Below are 22,466 nucleotides of genomic sequence, written 5' to 3'. Positions count from 1 at the left end.
AATGTGTGCCGTGTCGGACGACAAAAACGGTTGAGACGCTTTCCCAGCCGAGCTCGTCATATTGTGAGCTTGAACGAAGGCCGGGCCCATAACATCTTCGGTGTAAGTCCCATTTTGCATATGCTAATACGCTCGACACAGCACTCGAAAAGGTGAAATGGATAACTGCCTACAAAAGCGCCTCACATTTGATGAATCTTTCAAAAGCTACGCCTCCTCGCCTCTCCTTTTACAAAGGGCGAGCTTTTAAGTCTTCCCCTGGTGTGGTATTTCAACCCGCGCCCGATGTCGCATTGGATTGGAAAATTTCAACCGTAAAAGAGATGAAAGTCGCTTTCCAGTTGCGTTACGACGTACTTTTGCAATCTGTGGAATTTGCATCATAAAACTAGTGCCGTACGAATGGGTAAAGTTTTCACAACAAACATAATAAATAAAAGTTGATCACAGATCGTTCAAATTGAACTGACTTTCTGACACAAAACGCAACTGACGCAATGTAAGTGCATTGAACAAAAGCACTTATATGAGAGATAATCATTCGGTGTAACAATTAAGCAGAAACAAAAAAAGGACAACATCACCAATCAAGCGTTTTGTCGGGCTGATGAGCGAGATCGTCCAGTAATCATATTAACTGAACCTTTCTCGAAATGAGTTTTTGCCATATTTGAACCATAACGACACGTGCTAGCCCTCGCACTTTCCCGAGGCGGATCGGTATTGTTCATTCGTGCCGGTTCGCCCCCATTCAAAACCGGCCAAGCGTAAACCTATTAGGGCCTTTCGCCCTTTCCGGCCAATAATCGAGGGATATTGGAGCGTCGAATGAGTGAAAGGAGAAATAAAGAGAAAAAACCACTGCAGCTCCATTGCTTGCTTGCCATTTGATTGATAGTGGCACGTACGACACCCGATACCGCCCGACAGGATGTGCTTAACTTTTTTTCTTCTCACGATTGTTCCTCTTTCAACACCGCTGCCACTATTCCCAAACTGCCCGGGTCGGAGAAAGTTGCGAGATTGAGAAGTAAACGGTAAAACCAATCAAACTGTCATCAGTTCCGTTGCGTGTGTCGATACAAAAATCGGTCCAATCGATGCGTGCGCATACAAATCAATCGCCCGCGTATGTGAAGGCAGTGGGAGATTGAAGCTTTTCCTTTCTTTTACACAGCGCCCCGGCTAAAATCCAAAAACGGGCAAAATTGAAGAAGGCAGCGACGCCCATGAAATGCACAATGATGATCGATTTTGTACCGATTGGTACCGGTACCGGAGACACCGCAATAGAAGTATGCCACAACCGTAAAGCTCCCTTGGACACGTCTCAATTCACACTACAAGCCGGATCAATTCATTCGGTCAACCTTTGTCAGTTCAATTTCGCTCAAAAGTCACCCGTAAATGGCGTGAATAAACTGAACCGAACCGTACCGTACCACGGAGCCGAGGGGGTGGAACGAATGGCAGCTCAAATCAAACATGATAATGCATAAATTTGAATTTTTGATTAATGGCTAACAATTTTGGCTCCCGTCTCCTGTCCACCGCAGCTTCCATCAGCAATCGTCTTCAGTATTGCCTTCCAACGCTGGCCCGACTGGTGCACGAGCGCAAAATTTCATTATCCTTGCGATCAAATGGAAAATTGGCCCCCGGGCATGGAAATCACTTTCGGGTTCGGAGAAAAAACGGTTCGGTAAAAGTGTGGTAAGGAGAATAGGGCCAACAGGGTGGGAAATGGATGAGTTCACCGCTCCATTCGATCACGTCCCATCCGCCTTTCGACAAATAAAGTTGAGAAAGCTGTTGCGTTTCGTTAGATCGCCTATTTTACTTGTCTAGTTTCTTGCTTTTCTTTGTTTTTCACGAAAAAGTGATTCGTTCGATTCGAGCCACCAGATTTTACGGATCTTCCTTTTTTTTGGGAGATTACAATCGTGTGTGGTGTGTAAATTTGGCCATATGGCAGCCAGAGGCATAATGAACCCAACTTTTCGGTACAGACGGACGAAGTACACAGAGCGTTCAATTGAATCACGGGTATGGTTGCTGGCAGTTTTCCCAAGCGCTAATGAAAATGCAATAAAACCACAAATCAATATGCACACAAAGCAGCTCTCTCGAATGCAAGTGGTTGTGTATCGATGCACGAATTGAGAAACTTTTCACTGGTACTTATTGATTGATTTTGTGTTTTATGTTATGTTGTTTTTTTTTCTCGTTCAATGCAAAAACCTAGAACCGGATGGAGGCGCCAGGTGGCTGATTTCAATTAAAGAAAAATAATTTATTAACTTTCACCATGATGCTTGAAGTGCGACAATAAATTGCATTGCAATCGAAAAATGGAACCGATGCAGTTGAGTGCAAACCTCAAATGTTTACAAAGTTAATTAATTTGAAGCCGTGAATTACGATTCTCATTTCAAAGTGATGATGACGATAAAAAGCAAGGATGTTTTCTTTTTTTTATTTTCTTTTTTTAATATATTTATCTTGCTCAATTTGGCGGAGACAACTAAAATATAATATTGATTATTTTGTTAGGAGTACGAAATTATACTGTAAATTGTTTTTGACATAGCTATTCACTATATTACTCACAATAAGATGTTCATGAGTTTTCTATTAAAGCTTCGTAAATTTTTGCCAATGGTGATATGCGAATAAAAAACGTGTAAAAAGGTTTTAACCTTTGACATTCTAACGATTTTTAGAAAATTTGCAAACCCATAATAAAATAATGGCAAAAAATTATTAAAGGAAAATTATTTTAGTCCATTCTGCCAACCGTTGCTTTACATAAAGGACGACGATGAAAAGAATGTGTATTATCATTGTTTTATCTCCCTCCCCGAGCCCCACACGCGATTCATTCGTCGGAAAAGCCAATGCATCTCCCTCCATCCGGTTCATTCAATGCAAAAGCCTCGAACCGGATGGAGGCGCCTGGTGGCTGATTTCAATTAAAAAAAAGTGAGTTAAAAAGTTAAAGTTCGCTCTTATTTCGCTCAAAAAACATCATTGTAAGAATCATTCTGTTTCTACAGTGATGCAGTACAGAGTGTCCCAAAAAGTCTAAGCAACAATTGAAGATGAGTGTCAATCAATAATTCTTTACTGTCACTTAAAAGTCACGTTTACAAACGGGACAGTTGGTGTTAACGGAAGTGGTGCAGAACGTGAGCAAATCGATTGAGAATGCTGAATCGTTTCATCTGAAAAGTTATAGCATGTATAAGCTGCCTATATTTGAAGCCTGTGTAAAATAAATACGATGTATAGACTTCAATACATTCAAACAACAATAGAAGGCCATTGCAAATGATTAACAAAACATGCAACAAATATTACCGCAATTAAATATTAAATTATTAACATCAAAGTCGTTTAAGGTAAGGCAACCAAATTAAACCATGTACAACAGATAATCCACAATGATACAACACCAGCAACCCAATTAACATCTAAAATATCCCATAATTATTCGCATTTGCCTTTAACGCTATCGTATCATAACTTTGAGCAGAATTTAAAACAATCCCAACATAGTAAGAAAAAATAATTGAAAACCTCCCTCTCGTTGTACCCGTCTAATCTTCTTACGCTGGATTTGATAACCCTTGTTCAAAACTGACCCCGAGGAGCAGATCTACTTCATACACACAAAAAAGCAACAACAAAAAACAAGAAAAGAAACACGCCATTAATTGTGTTTATCTTCCCGGGTATGGGTCCTCAAAAAAAAAAGCCCACGATCCCCACACAACTTTGCCACATTGACTTAGTCTTTCCATTTAATTTACTGTTTATTTTTTACCTTCATCCACACCCATTAGTTACCACCGCATCGCACCGGTGTCAATCTTCTACACTGCCTGTGGGGCCAGTCCAGAATTCGTCCCACTTTTTTGCTGCTTCCCACCACATACCGCCACAAAGCACTGTACACGCTTTGCTCGCTGGTGCGGATGAGCAAATCCCTTGGCAAACATTTTTCCGACACGCAGGCAAGAGCGGGGGAAAGGTGCTTTTTTCACCGTTTCGTTCGCTATGTGCGAGGATTTTACCTTACACAGATGCCGTCCGCCATTTCCCGAACAGCGCAGCAGTGGGGACAGTAGAGGCAGAAAATGGTTTACTTTCACATCCACCTTCTATTCTGTGCTCTGCTGGCCGGTCGCTCTGGGTGACATGTTTGCTTGATGGCACCTGTCATTAGATGCTGTGACGAAATAGACCGTTTTATACCGCAAGATTTACCTGCAGTTAGTCAGCAAGAAAAAAAAACAACCCTGAACTAACATCCCACCGCAGTTATTTTAAGGGTATCTTCTTTTAGCCAAACCAAAGCACGTCCACAAAAAAGGGGGAATGGCCAGATTTGTCGCCAGGACAGGAACAAATTTCCCAGCCCAACGGTTGAATGTCTTTCACCGTGTGCTTTCCGCCTGTCCCACGTGGCTCCTACGTGGCATCCCTATCGTCACAAGAATGGCTCATTTTATGGTGAAAGACCTCTTGAATGCTTCCGCTGTGTACCTTCACGGTAACGTAGGCCTTCAGCCCACCCACACTGTTCACCGTACAACGCCCATTTGGTGCATGTTGTTTGCTGTCCACAGCGTTTGAAGTGACGCGTTTATGGTTATTTTGGGAGTATCGTGACTTGTTTTTTTTTTTTGTGTGTGTCACGCATATCAGGAGTCCCTCGACTCACCTTATCAGAGTTTTCATTGTTTTCAGGCCTTAAGCTGCCGTCATTCGCGCGCAGTTGGTCACGTATTTGGGCAAAAGACAGGGCTGATGGTTTGTGTTCTGGTGTCTGTGTATGCAAAAACACAAAGGACAAAGCAAAGGCAAAGAGAAAAACGCTCGCATTGCTTACGTTTTCAAGTGGGATACCGCTTGTCTTGTCGCTGAAGTTGTTTAATACGCAAGCACCAAACACCAGTCTGATATGGTAGAGATAAATAATTCAGCATTATCGCTGGCATGCTAGCTAACGTTTCGCCTGTTCACGCTAATTCGAGTAACTTAAAAATGCAAATGAAACGCACCGAGCCGTTAGTCTGTCTACATTACGCTAATACTAAATGCTTCATTTGGGCAATCAGTCCCGAGTCAAAATTTAAACAATCATCCTTTGTTAAAAGACGTTCAACGGCTTACGAAAGGTACGGCCACAGACGCAGCAAACGATGTCGCATTGTCGCCTCCGGCCTATCGTTCTATCGATCGCGGCGAGATTGACAATATTTCCCTCCCAGCCCAGTACGATGGCGCACGATGATTCGTTGCCCAATATGTTGCCGACGACCCATCTTTATCATGCATCAATCAGCTGTCAGTGAAAATCGTTAACTGATTCGTAGCTCGTTCATTTCGTTGCTGCCAGACGGCGTTTAGGAGCCATTTTGCAAAAAAAAGAACTGCGCACCATACCACTTGGTACGCGATAAGCACGGATAAGGAAGGAAAATCAGATTTATTGATCAGCTACAGCCATGGCTGCTGATTGTGACAAGCAAAAAAAGAAGAGAATACATCGTAGCCTTGATCGTAAGTAAAATTGACTGCGTCGCATTGAAATATTCCTCCCAAAAATTAGTCAATAGGCATGGCATGTGAGTGATTGAAATCAAGTGAAATGTGAGAAATTATATTTATCATTGTTCAATTAAAACAGAACAGCACATTCAATTTCATTCATGTGTAAGTTTGTTACCTCTTTAAACAATTAAATAAAAAACTAAAACAAAAAACACAAAACCTTTTGATGCATGAACACAAGCTTAAAACCACACCGTCCTTAGCGCTTGGCTCGATACGACAATTTATACGATCTCTGACAAGAAACACGATACTTGCTCACAATGTTTACGACAATACTTAGCACTGAGCCAACGTCATAAAATAGATAGCAACATACAAATCATATTAAACTCACAGGCGTTGTTCTATTTTGAAATTGAATGATTTCTGCCAAGTATTTCTGATTGTAGAAATTGATTTTTTACGCATAAGATTTACATGTTGGTGATTTCTATAATTTGAGTTGATAAACATTTGGTGGCAGTCATACTCAACCTTCAAATTTATTCATTTGAAAAAATATGGTAAAAAATCAATTATGATAAAAGCATTCTTATCACAAAGGCAACAAAGACTTCCAGCAAATGGCTACTTTAAGTATAGAATTAAAACGTTTACCACCGTTCCCAACTCGAGCATAAATAAAATATCATCTGTTCCGATCTTTACGGCCGCGAACACAAAGTCGTAATGTCTCCGTTTCTCGTTTACTGCCATCGAAGATGGAGCAGCTTCGCTATTCGCGAACAGATTTAATCCCTTCATGGCGTTAATTTTGTTCGCACTCTCGCGTCCTTCTTCACCACGGCTATCTCGTAGCCACCGTCACGAACAAATCCGTCGCGAACAATCCCAAAACGGACGCCTGTCATGATTATCTTAATTTGCGCTTAATTATTAAACCACTGCCAGCTCATCGCCAGCAGGGTGAATGGACCGGGCATAGACCACGTGCAACCCCAGTATTTCCCTGTAGTCTTTAATTTGGTTTAGAATTACATTTTTACCTTCAATCGGGTTCACAGTGGCAAGTGCTACACTTGTCAAGCTTTAATCCTGTCAAGGTCTTACTTTTAGGGATGAAAAAGGATAAACAAAACATCCAGATGTCTGTTGATTCTTGCTTTTTGGCAGGGTATTTTAGAAAAAAGAGCATACAAGCGAGTTTAATTTCATGCAAATTATAACCCACAAGAGCAAGCAATCCTAAGCTAGGCTAAGCTAAGCAAATGAACTTCTCGATATGACAGTTTCTTTGATTGATGAAAAAATACACAAACGGCGGCACAAACGAAATAGGGAGGCGCAATATATTTCCATCAGTGCATAAATGTCATCGATTTGTCATGGTTCACATTTTACCGCTCGCCCCAGCGCGCCTTCCCACAGGAGAATCCAATTAATGCCCGTGCTCGTATCCAAAAATGCCACCGCACATTTACTTCGCATTCTCTCACGGCGGTCCCGGTGGCCTACATAGCTCGATGGGAATGCGACCTTCGATAGAATCTTTAATCATTCACCACCAGATCCCGGATCTGTTTTGCTGCGTTCAATGCTCCCAATACTCCCATTCCACAGTGATTGTATTTGACTCTTGGGGATCGATTTCGTAAAGATTCAGGCCATAGCTAGGTGAAAGAAGCCCACGACAGTGGAAGAAATCCGGAAACAAATGCTCAATATTCCCTAGTTTCCGCCTTTCTTGCTGCAGATGAGTATTATTTCTTGTGCGAGCTCCTTACGAAAAGCTTTCCCTGCAAGTCACCCAATACGCTCGGTACACCTGTACACTGTGCCTAATGCCACCATAGGCTTTGAATCGATTCCGTCCAATGACAGATGGTGCTTGGGGATCGTTCGCTGATGCGGCTGTCTAGAGACGTAGGATGATAAGTTATCCTACCGTACTTACGAGATGAGGAAGAGAGTTTTTGCTTCATCTGTACGCACACACACACCTATGCCATATTAAACCAACAGCGTGGAAAAGCGTGGTTCGGGTACCGAGCGGCCTACCACAGAATTCATCTTTCGATTATCTTCATGCGACAGCGTTTCCTCGGTACACAACACTCACACACACACAGGAGGAGTCCGCTCACCTGGGACGCCAAAATTCCTAGGATATTTAACAGACAGCAGCAACCACCACACATCTTCCACTTCTAACGAGCCACCAAAACTTCACACTTGTGGCAAAATCAGTTCACTCCCTGTGGTTTTCTTTTTGATTTCGACGCCCCGGTATCGTTTGGGGGAGGCCCCGTAGGTAGCAAACAAAGGTCCCGTCGGCAATAATGATGGTTGGCAGGCACGGTGTCAACCGTTTGGCCACGGGTACGAAATAAATTGGAAGGTGTCAAAGAAGGTTAACATACTTCCACCTGTGTACCGGTGTCTGTTTCTGTCCCTGTTGTTGCTGCCCTGCGAACAATACACACACACACTCACTCAAAAAGCAATCCAGAAACGATGATCACAAAGACATTTGCGATTACCGCGGACGATGATTGAATTCGGTGACATCGGTGGTACCAACATCATCCGGGAGACGGTGTGTTGCGGCTTACGTACACACACGCGTAACGGCTCAACCACCAGCCACCACCAGATACAGGTTGGGAGGCCTCGGAAGAGTGGCATTGCCAAAGATAGATAAGAGACGACACTCATCATATTCATCATTTTGATTTATTTGAATCTTTTCCACCATTTCCATTTACCACAACCCGTGAGCCGCACTCGATCCCTACTGCTCGCAAGTGGTTTTGAGGTGATTTTTCCTGGAAAATTGGCATCGAAAATTGAATCGTGCCACTCGACGCCAAACGCGCCGACTGTCTGTGGTGGGGTGTTCCATTTGATGGGATTGCTCCCATGCGCCAGTTGACTTAAAGTGACGAGCCCGGGTTATCCCTTTTCTTTCGTTCAGAAGTTTGCCCACGCGCTAAATAATACGCTGAAATGTAATTTCGATTCTCGGAAACAAAAAAAAAACCCTGCAATAGCAATGTATTATCCATCACGGTGTGGGGCAAATCCTGACGCGGCGCTGACGTCCTGATGTATCTCACCGCTTTTCGAACCCACCGACCCAAGCAGGATTTAATTTTCTCCCTTATCAAATAAATGTCATAAAATCAACAACAATCGTCACCCGCATCGTGCACGTAGAAAAGGGTAGAGGGAGAGGAGCAACATAAAAAACCCTCCGCTTGGCGCTGTACGAATTTATTCATGAACAAGCGCTACCACCGCCAGGGCTCGTGACAAAATGCGTGAAATTGGAATCAATTTCCTCGCACGCGCCTCGCTATTTGTTTTCGCTTGTAAATACGCTACACGCAACGGAGAGCGTGTCTATCTATGTACGAACGTGTTGCCGTGCGCTAAAGTGGTTGGTTGTGATTGCAGCTGAATTAATACCGCGCTGCACACCGCCGCTGCGCTGTGACCCCATGGTTGACAACCGCCCAGCAGGGCAACAAGTTTTATGTTTTGTCAACTCCACCGCCAGCGTTACAAATCGATTGGCAATCGAACGCGTAACGCCCGGGCGGGCTGTGGTGTTTTGATTTGGTTTATTTTCCATTATACTGACCAGGAAAAGTCCGCTGGGACTGTTTCGGTGTACTGCGGTTTGAGCTATCCCTTTCCCGTTTTTGCGTTGCATTTTGCTGCTGCTGCTGCTACTGCGGCTCGCTTCAACCGCACAGTTCCGCTGACAGTGTGACAAACGTGTCATCGATCTCTGCGGGTTCGGGAGATCACCACCACTAATTTATGCCTCCACAGGCTCTCACTTTTGGGACAAATATCATTTGCATAATTACATACCGATATCAACTCCCTTCCCTTCAAACCGGTGGCAATGATGCTCGATGCTTGAACGTCGATCGGACGTGAGACTGTAATATGGGATGATGGCTATTTGTTTATACATTTCAGAGCGCCCCTTAGCAATTGCAATACCATTGAGCAAAAGGGCAAAAGCTGCCCCGTTAGCGTTCGATCGGGTTGATGAGTTTCGATTGTCATGAGGCTGCCATGTCCATTTTGTCGGTGAGTCGCAACGCTCCAGCTACGCGCGCACAGTGTACAGTGTACAGCCGAGCATCAGGACAGCCTCTGATGACCGGTGCTATAAAATTGGAATAATCAACGAGATTGTTCATTAGCGGGGCTTTTGCTAACTGTTGCAAGAGTGATTACCCATTTAGATTCGGGCTGGTAGACACGTCCAGAAGCACACATCAGACAAATTAAACTTGTCATCGCAGATCAGCCTCCCTCGGCTTCATCGGGCACGGATTAATTTGATTGAATTCGGAAAATGAGATTTTAACAGTTGCTTGTCGCTTGCACCTACTACCAAGCAACGAAGATGTGTGTGTCTGTACCGGGCTCATGCATACATTATTGGAAATTACTTCGTTAAGGTAATGGATGGTCTAAGGCGACGTGTTATCATAAGTCGCAAATGGATAGTGTCTGATTATACTAATGCAAACATGTTTCTGTTAGCATCCAGCAGAACGAGCAAATTGTTGTAAGGAATTGAAATGTCAATTAATGTAAATTAACGTTTGTTTACAATAGCACAACTCGTCGCTGGCAAACAACATTCGGCAAAGAGCTCTCCATTTATTTTAAATATAAAACATGTCCTAATTAAGTAGAAGCTAAACGAATGAATCTTGCGATAATTATCACTTGCAATTAGAGTTCATAAAACCAAATTGCTACATCTACGGGTTTTGTACTGATCAATTGTAACGGGAATTTTTAATTACTTTCATCTTCCTCTCAGGTCGAGAATTGCGTCACAACTCCTCTAGAACGCATCAACATTTGCATTCCAACGAACACCGTGTTGAAATGATCACATTAATCCGCCTTTCCGTGTAAACAAACTTTTCCGTGGAATGAGGAAATTCACCTCCACTGTCATCAGAGCAAAGCGACGGGTTGAACACACATGCACACCGACAGTAGTGTGTCAACTGCTCACAAAATGCTCTCGCTAGGAAGCTAAATGTATCTGCTTCCGCAGCTTAATCGCATAATACGCGTGAAACATCTTTTGCAGTTCGCTCGCCATGTTGTCACTGTTTAACGCGCATGCAGCAAGACGAAACGCACGCTAAATGTTCTACATATTTGCGCGTGGTATTACGTTTTTACACAACTTCTAGGTAGCGTGTTACGCAAGCTATAACAGCATTCCCCGAGATGATGATGGTAAGAAGCTTGCCGACCTATATCGTCAACGGTTGAACGGTAACAACGATACGCAGCAACATCATCCTTACCAGCTGTCTAGGAAGAAAGCAGTACAAATCACTTTGCATACATCTTGTACCTTTCAGCGCTTTGAAGGTGAAGGAAATGGTTTAGACCACAAACATTGCTCGTTCTTGGGATACCCTTTACACAAGTGAGAATTACTATTTTACTACACACTGCTGACACAGATACGGTTACATAATCCCGTTAAGTTGTAACCATTTTGGCAAGCTCCACACGCGAATCCTGTGTACCACAGTTGTCAGGAACGATATCAAAATCTGGAACACACTTCGCCTTCATGCATTGAGCGAGAAACAGCTCAAATGGATTGATCTGACGGAAGTATCTCCGGTTCCGCAATCAACCCGAGACCCGATGATTGATCAAATTTTCTCATTTTAGTGCGGTGAACCACTGCTCAATAACAGCGAAAAGACCAACCCATCCTTCTCAACCACCGCTTCGAGACCATCGATAAAAGCATCGCAAATGACTTAGTGACAGGCTTCTTCCGATATGGTGTTTCCGGCAAAACAGATTACAAGTATCCTGCACCGGTGCAACGAACATATCGTCTTATCTCGATTTTTTTTAAACTGTAAACTGTGTACTGTATAGCATTTATAACCAAACGACCCAACCTTGTATAATTTATCCTTTGATAATGAATCGTTTAGAGAAATCGTTGAAAATAATTTAAAAAAAAAACATAATTAATCATAATCACGATCAACAGTAATCCTTCTCAATGATGGATAAACTCCTAGATTAGTAGGCTTTTGTGATTCGATAAAAATCATGAATAATAAACGATCCATCCACAATAATTCATACAACAAAAAACTAAAAGTATAACATATCAACTACGCATCAAATACCACCAACGCATCGCAAACATCTCGTTGCAGCTCTCTGCGTAAATGCGTGCTCTCGAGCGTGATGATCGCTTTAACTGGAGTTTATCTATTCAATTTCAACCCCGTGTGTGGCCACAGGAGTGTCACAAACAGACAGACAGGTAGAGTAACGCGTAATGCCAGTTAGTGGTTGCGCGAGGCAAAACAAAGCGCTTTATTTGTCCTTTTGTGAAGGGTGTTCCCATGCAAATGTGTTGCACCGGAACCCGATTTAAAAGGTTTAATTAACACCATATTTAACATTTGTCTACCGTCCGGTAAGCAAATGCACTCTACAGTGTTTCGAACAGCTTTAATGCTTTTCCCGTGTGCATTTAATGTGTCATTTTTTGCTATCATCACTGATTACTACAGCAGCAACGCAGGCCATTTATCGCCCTGCCAATTCGCCCTGCCTGTCGAGTGTAAACAATTGCACGCAAATATGTGCCCATTACGCGGAAGAAACGAATGCGATAAAATAATAAAACCATTTAATGTGACTACTATCCGCTTCCACACTATTGTTAAGGTTTGCTGCCACTTACCTGCCCTAGTCTCTCCCGGTCAGCAAGCAGATCCTTCTGCAGGCGCAAATTCGCACCAGCAAATATTGTTTGTGTATTTAACGGTCGAAAACGAATCGATATCATTTATTTACGATATCGATGGGACGATGAGATGGCCAAAAAGGGTGGCATGGGATGGGCAAAGGCAGCAGATTTATGTGCCCACCAATTTGTGGAATGCCGGAAGCAATACAGGCGGTGTAGAGAGTACGGGAGTCCAATGGGATGAATATCGCTCCCTGATACCTCTTCTCACCACTTGTGAGCTACGGCTATCCGACCCATTAACCTCAAATACCATCAGCCATCAATTTTCAATCAACCATCTAGAAGAGAGAAATTAAATTTTAAACTCATTCCTACTGCAATGTTGTGTTAATCACTACTCCATTACCGTTTCGCCCCCTTCCACACCGCAGTGCTGCCACTGGAACGTTCTCATTTACCTTTTTTTTCGAACTTTTATTTTCAGATTCTACCGATAACGGATAGACCTCTGCGGCAAGCCCGAGGGTTTTTGTGCAAATCTCACACTCACTTCAGTAACACTCTCGCACCACATTTGACCGATGGCCAAACGACCGCACATGATTAACGAGCCATAATATTGAAATCACCTGTCAGTCGGCTCATAAATTTGCGTTCGAGGGTACAGGAATGTGTTTTGTTAAGTTTTGTGCGGCCAGGACCTGAAAGAACCGCTCGGCTTGCGGCCATAAAAGGGGGCGCACCCAGCACACGCGTACGCGATCACACATCAACGACTACTTTGTTTACAAACACCAAAGCCAGCTGCTTGCGCTGGTACACACTAAACGTCAAACGCGGCAGTGCTGCCAGTCGTTCCCAACGCCCAGCAATGTACGAACGTCCGGTAAGGATATGGTGAGTGGTTTGGTCCGGCTTTGCGGCTTCCGATCTTCGATGTCCGCAGCGGACAGGGCGTGTGCGGTGGTGCTTGATCGGTTACTGCTGGTGCTGGTGCTACTATCGCCGTACGGATGTGGCGAGCTCGGTTCATCCCAGCCCGGTTTGATCCGGGTGGAGCACGAGCAGGGCCCGGCCCTGTCTGCCTCGTCCCAGCTGTGCGGTGGCAGCACGCTTACCGCACCGCACGGCATCATCTCGACGCCCAACTTTCCGGCCCGGTTTCCCGTCCCGATCAGCTGCACCTGGATCATCGACGCATCGGCCATCGTCGGTGCGAACGTGTCGATCGTGCTGTACCTGACGCAGCAGTACGTACTCGGCGGGCTGCGCTTCACCGAGTACATGTACTACAGTGACGACTACAAGGTGCCCAGCATGAACGTGTACGAGCTGAGCGAGGATGACGTGACGAGCGTACCGTGGATCCGGTTCGGCAGCCCGTACCTGGAGGTGCGCTTCACGATGGACAGCCTGTACGGGACGCATCTGCGTGCCCTCGACCGGCTGCTGGATGTTTACGGGTTTAACATCACGTACGAGGTGGACACGGTCAAGCCGCACACCTGTAATGCGCTACGCTGCCGGTTCCTGGGCAACTGCTACGCGAAGCCAGATTATTCGTGAGTATTTCTTAATTTGTATTTTCCGTTCATGAGAGTCTTTAAAGGATAAATAGTTGATGCTCCTTTTAGCTGATGTCCAAGTGTAGCGTCTTTTTCTAAAAAAGAGAAATAATTTCTCTTTTTTTAAAAAATAAAGATCAAAAAAAATTGTTAGCAACAGCAGTCCTATCTAGTTTACCCAATTGCAACCAGCCTCCGGAAAGCAAAACATCCGGCTAAAAACACGGCAATTCTTGGAAGAAAATATCATCCAAAAATTACCGACAAGGTGAAACGGTACTCTGCTGGCTCGACGGCATCTTATGCCATGCGTTCCGTTCCACAGTTTAACCATAATTGGCTGCGGAATGAAAGTTTGTCGGCAAGAAATTAGCGATAAGCACGTCACAACCTCTCAGCACAGGCGTAAGCACAAACACTGGCCAAGTGCCCGAGCTGCTTAATCCATCTCAATTGCGTCACGTTGACAATGCGGACGTCGGGCCGGTCATTCATTTTCACTTCGATTGAGCGCACGTGCCCTGCCAGAAACGAGCCAAAGCTACCAGGTACCGCTTACCGTCATGCTTTTATACACGCGCCAGGCTACCACTTATTCGGTAATTGCCATAGCGTCATCGTTAAAATTTTGTCACAACTAGTGAGCATCCAGGGAAGTTATTCTGTTTGACGGGTAACAACTGGCTAGAACTGTATTGTTGCAAAGGAGTGCCAGATGAATGCGCCGTATTTCCGGTGTAAAGTATTAGCATTGAGGCTTGTATTCAAGTCTTTGTTCTGGGTGATGAGCGTGACGATGTCACGGACAAACTACCCCATCCCGCGTTTCACTCTGACATTAGTCGCCATCGAAAGCCTTCAATTAGTTTGGCTTCGATCCGGAAGGCAAACAGTAAGAACCTTGTTGAGCTTAGTGCCTTCTCTCCCGTAATGCCACACCGTGCGTCACTGGTTTTAATCGTTTGATGCCGCCGAGTGTTGCAGTACCTTTAGAAGAGTATAAATTAAGCTCTCTCTTCCGCAGGTAACGCAGGTTTCTTGATTCTGCAGCGGTTACGAAACGAGACCTAGTTGCCCGATGATGGTCTGGACAATGGACAATGGTTGGTTTATGCATCTGCCTTACTGTGGTCACGCACTTACACCCACACACGTATCAATTTCATCTGCAGCTGTGCTGTTTATCTAGAACTAAACAGCCCTCCCCCACTGGTTCTGGTCAAGCCGTGGTCGAGGCAGCTCTCTTGCGCACCCGTGCTGCTCTGCAATTATCCTATCAAGATGATCGTCTACGTTTTGTGGTTTGCCGGGCCCATCCTTAACCACAAGGCCAGATAATTGCTCTGCAGTTCATTTTTGTCCGCACTCCTTACTACCCGGCACAGAAGCTAATTAAAACAATTTACGCAACAGTGTGTTGCTGTGCCGTTCATCGGTTGCTGCCGGATAGCTGACGGGTAGTTGACATGCAGAAAGAGCTGCTTGCGGTTACCATCGAGCCATGGAGCCATGGAAGAAAAGCACAAACATTAGCATTAACACCTCCCGGAAAGCATTGAAGGTGCGCTTCTAACGACACACTGCTATGCTTGACACGTGCTACGTCGTACGGAGGTAGGAACTTAGAAAGCATCCCAGCAAGTCCTAGCCTGTCCTCGGAACCATGTTTCTTACCTTAGCGATGCGCGTCACCATTCAGCCCGGGAAGAATGCAAAGGAAAGAAGCAAAAGCGTTCGAGATGTTCACTGCACAGTAAATTGCGACCGTGCCGAAACGAATGACAGGGATTTATTCCCCATTTCCTGTGATGCGCTTTTGCATGCTCGTCGCCGTCGTCGTCATCGTGTCTACGGGCATCTTGAGCGACCAGTTTCCGCAACCGCAAGAAATTTCACAGCTCACAAGAGTCGACCATAGGCGTTGGTGTGATGCCCCGTTTTCTCGAGCCATATGCAACGCCGAGCGGGGTGGCGTACTATCAACGGGGTGCTATGCAGCGCCACAACGCCATGCAAAAGGACATTCGCGTGTCATCGAGAGCAACGAGGGGTGGAACGGGTCACCAGAACCGGAGCTGAGGAAGCAAAAGAAACCAAATATGTCACGAAGGAAAATATGTTCCTTGTCAGGAGTTGCGCGGCAGCAGCAGCAGCAGCAACAGGGCGCGGTGAGGCGCAGCTCGGTGTTGTTGGTTTCGTTCTCGGAAGGCACGATGCCGACGATTTCCCGGGAAAGGCCAACGTTGGGTAAATATTTTACCGCGTCGAAGAATGTCGTCAGGGATGGCACATACACGGAGAGGGGGGAGGGCATACCACCCGCATGTGTAAACATTTGTGCTGGCACAATGTTAGCAGAGTGTTACCATTTTTCCGGGGTGTTATGTTGTAATGTGTGAGCAGTGTACGCTTAGCATGTTTAGCGGTAGCAGCGACGTTCCTTAGCATGCGCAAACCCCCCGGCGAACAAAGGCGAGATGAATAAGTAAAGCTAACACCGTTCTATGGTTGATTGTTATTCATCCGGGATTCCGTTCCGTTTTCCAAAGAAAAGATAAAATATTGGTCCCGCTAATGGTGTACGGTGAGTGGAAATTGAAAAGTTAAACGCAAAATTTAAAGCCCGTTCTGTGGCACGTGCACGTATACCAAGCGAAATTTCTCATCTTCATGGAAAAAGAATCTCGCTGCAAAAAGGAAGCCCAGATTGTTCTTCCCCTACCGCGGTCTCTCTCTCAGGACTACGAATAACTAAACGACTTATTTTCACTTTCATTCCTCACCGGCAGGTACACATTCCGGAGTACGTTTTTGAGCAGTTAGAAGAAGAAAGCTCTCACCTCACGAGTCCCAGGCAAAGCGAAAGCTCTTCCCTTGTGGACATAACCACCAGTTCATCTACATCTCCAGCAGAACCTCCCACAAAATTGACTACTCTTCCGTGAGTGGAAGGCAAAAAGTTACCCCGAAAACGTCTCAACCGGCAAAGCCGGAGCTAACCCGCAGGGCCATTGGCAGAAGCCGGGCAAAGCCGTGCAAAATTATTTTCCTCAATTATCGTGCACCACTCCTTGCTGCGCCTTGGTCGTACTTGGCAACTGGAACAGGTTTTCATGGCTGGACTTTTTGCCCTCCCCAAAACCTGCGAGGATAATTTGCCTCACCACATCACAGCCTTTCTCTACCGGACTGGACCTGCTCCGAAGCGGGGTACCGTATGGTCCGTGAGCTGTGAGTGAGGTTCAAGTTTATCCATTATTCTTCCCCCGGCAGCGATAAGCTGAAGATTTTGACTCACCAAAGCAGCCGCCAGTAGGTCAAGACCGGGTTTATGCGCACTCAAACACAGCACAAACGTTGGGAGCTTTTGTGCCCACACGGTGGTGGTCGTCCTTTTGCTCATGCCGCGCCACACTTTGAAGCTTTCTGGTGCTGTTGTTCCATTTTTGCGTGGCAGTTTTATGATGCTCCATAACCGCTTTTACCGCTGCAATTGGACGTGTTTTTCTTTGAACCAGCAGGTTACCATTTCATCTGTTCTCTGTCCGTCTTCTGTCGGAATGGTGTGCGGTTGGATTGTACGAACCCATCAGTGTCGACTTCATCTTCTCGGGCACCTGTCGGTGCGATGTTGCTCGCGGTTGCGCTGGTTGATTTGCCTGCGAGGGGTGGTTTTTTTTAAGGAAGGACGGTTGTTGTCTTCCAGCTTGGGAAGAAATTGGATTGTTTTACTCATAGCATCTGAAAGCGGCAAACGGTATTTTGTTTCTGTTTCCCCTGAGTACACTATGTTTTAGCTAGTTTTGTTGGACGAGTCAAAACTAAACAAACCTTAAGAAATAGTTCCGGTATGAGATTCTACAAAACAAAAGAGAAGATTGGAAGGTAATGCAGCGGCAAATTAGCTTGTCGAGTAGGATAGTATTAGAAAAGGATTATACTAATCTCAAAAATCCTTCCTAGTAAAAAGGCGAATAATACTAGCAAGAAAAGTAGCATAGTGATGAATATTGTGATACAAACATCGAATGTTCTGGTAAGGTAGAACAGTCGTTCAAAATTTGATAAATTGAGAATGTTTTAGTTTGTATTGTATTATTTATTATATTGTATTGTATTGTATTGTATGTTTTACTTGCTTCTAAATGTGTATGGTTCTTTGTGTTACTGCTCTGTGTTTTGTGTTACGCAAAGGATACGAACGTTTAGTTTGAAATTTTAAAATTTGCGTTCTTAGGTCCATTTCCATTCGATTGAAGTGTAACAAAAAATATTTATGCTACCTCACAAAATTAATCTTTCTTTCTTTGGCTCAACAACCGATGTCGGTCAAGGCCTGTGGGTTTGGCTTTCAGTGACTAATTGATTCCCCCCCATAGCAGGATAGTCAGTCCTACGTATGGCGGCGCGGTCTTTTTGGGAATTGAACCCATGACAGGCACCTCACAAAATACTCATTGAAATCGGGAGCGATTTCTGCATCATTATAGGTTCATGATCGGTTGCAGGACCGGTATGGGTTCAGTATTCGTTCTTTTATGGGGTTCCTTTCAGGTCCAGTACTGAGATGGATGCATGAGTATTTCTAGGACCGATACGAATTAATGATAAGTTCCAGGGTATGTATAGACTCATGATCGGTTCCAGGATCGGTATGGGTTCATGATAGGTTCGAGGAAGGGTATGGGTTTGTGATCAGTTCCAGGAACGGTACGAGTTTATGATTGGTTTCAGGACCGGTTGGGGCTCATGGCAGGTTCAAGGGCAAGTATGGGTTCATGATGAGTTAAAGCACCGGTGTGTGTTTATGATAGATTCCAGGGTATGTACGGATTCATGAGGTACAGCTTTCAGGACCGGTAAAGGTTCATAATCAGTTATTTGACCGGTATGAGTCCAGTATCGGTTCCAGGACCGTTATAGGTTCAGTTTCAGTTCCAGGACCAGTATAGGTTCAGTATCAGATCCAGGATCGGCATTAAGTCATTTGCAGTTCTTGAACCAGAATATGTTATGTATTAGTGTCAGGACCAGTATGGGTTTGGCTTTGGTTTTAGATCTCTTAAGGCACGGGTCTATGAAAATGTTGCGGGAACATTTGTTGCCAAATCGTATGGACGAACTGTCAAACTCATGTTGCGGGAACATTTCTATTGCAAGTGAAACAAATCGATTTGTTTCTTGTTTATTTGTTGCAGGAACATTTTCCAACTTGTTTGCTCACCAAAACAGATAAAAAATCATTTCCACTCAATTTTAAAATTTTTTAGTGAGCAAATTTGTGCACAGTTTTTGAAATAATTAGGAAAATCCATAAATGCTGCCACAACATGTTCATAGAGCCAGGCCCAAGGGGTCGTCAGAAGTATCTCATATGAATTGGGTTCAGCGTATTTTTAAGAGTAAAATGGATCTTTTCAAATTATTTGCGCAGCCCTGTAAGCCAAATGAACTAGTTATAGAAAAATATTGCGTCGTAATTATTACAGCGTGTTGGCATGTATTAACTTACCTATTTATTATTTGCATTTTATTATACGTGTCCTAAATTAAACTAAACATAAGAAATAGACATCCTTAAGATCAAAGTCTCATCTTAGACTGATGGTTGAAGTTTTAAACTGTCACACCACTAATATTCACTTCACCCGCACCAACTGCAATTTTAATAACCTGTCATCACATTTAGTTAAAGAAGAAGAAAACAATCCTTTGGCAGCAAAGATATCATTCCGACGGTGGATGCTTCAGTGAATTAAAAATACATTCCGTTTGCTACTGAAAATGGTTAAACTTTGACATCCGACCTGACCTGAGGCTGGCCTCATCCTGAGGTCATATTCGCTTTGAATTAAATATGATAAATTTAGCACACACTTTCCCACTCACTCTTTCACGCTGGTTGTATGTGCTCCGAAGGCTTTTGGGTACCGGGAAAGATGAATTTCACACACCGGCTTGGGGCACCGGAAGTAGGTGGTTCTGATGACTTTCACCCATCTTTTTCGGTGTAATGCCGTAGAAGGAAGAAGCCGAAACCATTCTCGAAACGCTCATCACCTAACCGTCGTTTCTTACAGCTCTTCAACTCTGCAACGGATTATCCCGAGCGTATGCCCGGGCGTTGTACGCATCGTCAGAAAACCGGGCTCACTTCTTTTACATTTCCGGTTGGCTCGTGAAAAACCAAAATCCTCCACCAATATTATTTATTCATGCATGTACCCCCGGGCGAACCGTACGGATCCTGGGTCCGGGATCGGAATTCAGGTCGACGCAGGATTCAGCAACCGATGCAGTAGTTTCCACCGGTTTGCGCTCGTGCTCATCACTGCCGGTTTCGCTTCCGGAAGGGGTTTCCAGCTTGCGTACTTTGCTGTCCGGAAGCATCCTGTGCGAAAACTGCGTAACTATTTCTCGCCCACACCAAAGCGAAACCGGAAGTCGGGGCCGGTGTTGGCTCTACTCCACTAAATGACGCATAGGAAAACGAGCAGTTCCTACATTTTCGAAGGAGATGGAAGGGATGGCCGGGAGGGCTTCGGAACTCGTTACAAAGATGACCGAAAGGGGGGAGCGGGGGCAAAGTGTGGTGGTTTATCTTTGATGTCTTATGGCGAAATTATTTCCAGCCTCGGATTCATTACGAATGCAGTTTTGATTTATGCAACTCATTCCCTGGTTGCATGAATGGTTGTGATTTTTAAGGGTGGTGGTGTCCGTTTGAAGTGAAAAGCTTTACGTGCAAATCACAGATCAAAATTCAATTTTGCACCAACGACCACATCACAGGGCAGTTGGGAATGGATGTGCATCCAGTTTTAAGTACCCTTTCGTGTGAACTGTCTTGGTGGCATTTTCTCACAACGCTATTAAGCGTGATGGTGGTGGAATGAGATGAGCTTTTTTATCGTTCTTATCGTACCCTATCGTGTGTGTGTGTGTGTGTGTGTGCTATTTGGCTGTGGCAGACGTCCAATTACGAACCCCGTTACAATCGTGGAACGTGTCTAATTGAACAGTTTCGTAGCGGTGGCACTGCCATAAAAGTGAATCAAACCATTTCAATCCACCAAACAGCACGGTTTCGCAAAGTCTGCTTTACGGTAATTTCGGCAACCGTTTGAAAAGCAGCAAACGCCGATTAACGAAGGCAAACATGTTGGTTCCTCTCGAACCTGAAACTCCTCCACACGCACGCACGCAAGCAAAGGCAATCGAAATCTACCCAAGCATAAGCTCTCAAACGATGCATTAGAGCGCTGTCTAACTAGCACACGTTCTGGCACGTACCTCTTCTAGTACGCCTAAATACGAATGGATGGAGGCTTCGGCAGATCTAACGTGTGAGCGGCACAATGCAAACACAGAAGGGCGCGCTGCTGTGTATACGTTCAATGATAGTAATCAAACATGCGTTCTTTTCCAATCATTTATCCCGTCTGATAAGTCGACATGGGCGATTTCTTGCTGTTGATACGGCACAGCCGCTCATACGTATGTGGTGTAAGGCTTAATCTGCTCAACACCGGTGCTGTGCTATGGCACATCATCGTCCACCTAACAAACAAAAGCACCACCACTGCACACTCGTTTTGTTCTATTTAGATGAAAAATTATGCATGAACCCACTACTGATGCAATCGTAATCATTTATTTGTAAGAATCTGCTTCTAGACCTCAACGTGGTCCTAGCCCGAGCCCCGAACTTGCAGTGCATGTGTGTACGTGTATGTGCAAACCAGTGCCATAAGTGCAAGGATGCATCTGGTTTTTGTCAGAGATGGGCGTAATGTTGTAGTGCACAATGCACAAAAGCGAAATCGTACTTCTGATAGACGATATGAGTGGTTCTGGGGTGGTTTTGCGGTACAATCGGTACTGACCCGGCACGATAATCCTATTCGTGTGGGGTGGATTTCATCTTTCTTTATTAAACGCTCCCATAAAGGCAGGGCGCATCAGCACCTCATAATGGCTTACACGCTGTGGTGTGGTGTTTAATTCAATAACTTTGGTTAGTAAACGGAAATGTAAATTAGTCAAAATTACTTGGAGAAGTAATACATCTTAATAATAATTGTGTGGCAATAATAAATTTACTATGACTATACGATATTCGTGGTTTAAGTAGCTCAAGAACTATCCTACACTATACATACACTATGAGAATATTAAATATGTTTAAAGATGATTTGTAAATCAGTTGGTGGAACGGATAAAATTTTAAGTTTGAGAACAAACTTAAACTTCGAGACATGAATAACTACTATAGGACATGTATAACAAAGATATCGTATCTAATCGGTGCTTTTCATCTAATTGATCCTTTTGATCTTCATAGTAATTATTAATTAATCTCATTTCACATGCTTTTGTTTTCAATCAAACTTTTTGAAAGCTTTGCAATGTTTTTGAGATGGTGGTGCAGTACGCTATCAGAATCTAACAAAACTATTTTTTTTATTTATTTATTTATTACTTCTTTATAATCTCTGAGTTCCCAAAATGGCACAACATAATTTACAATATAATGTACCCAGACTACACACGCC

At 44.2% G+C, this 22,466-nt stretch overlaps 1 protein-coding gene across 1 annotated transcript in view; it reads left to right on the top strand.

Moving 5' to 3' along the window:
- The window catches only part of LOC120900535, a 199,733-nt gene that overhangs the window by 33,461 nt on the left and 143,806 nt on the right, over window positions 1–22,466 (top strand). Inside the window, exon 2 of the mRNA XM_040307647.1 lies at window positions 12,831–13,908. Coding sequence (XP_040163581.1) covers window positions 13,241–13,908 — 668 coding nt within the window. The 5' untranslated portion in view covers window positions 12,831–13,240. The remainder of the gene's footprint in view (window positions 1–12,830; window positions 13,909–22,466) is intronic.

Source organism: Anopheles arabiensis, chromosome 3 (genome assembly GCF_016920715.1).
Source record: "Anopheles arabiensis isolate DONGOLA chromosome 3, AaraD3, whole genome shotgun sequence".
In the NCBI taxonomy this organism is placed as follows: domain Eukaryota; kingdom Metazoa; phylum Arthropoda; class Insecta; order Diptera; family Culicidae; genus Anopheles; species Anopheles arabiensis.
This window is presented reverse-complemented; position numbering and strand designations above follow the sequence as displayed.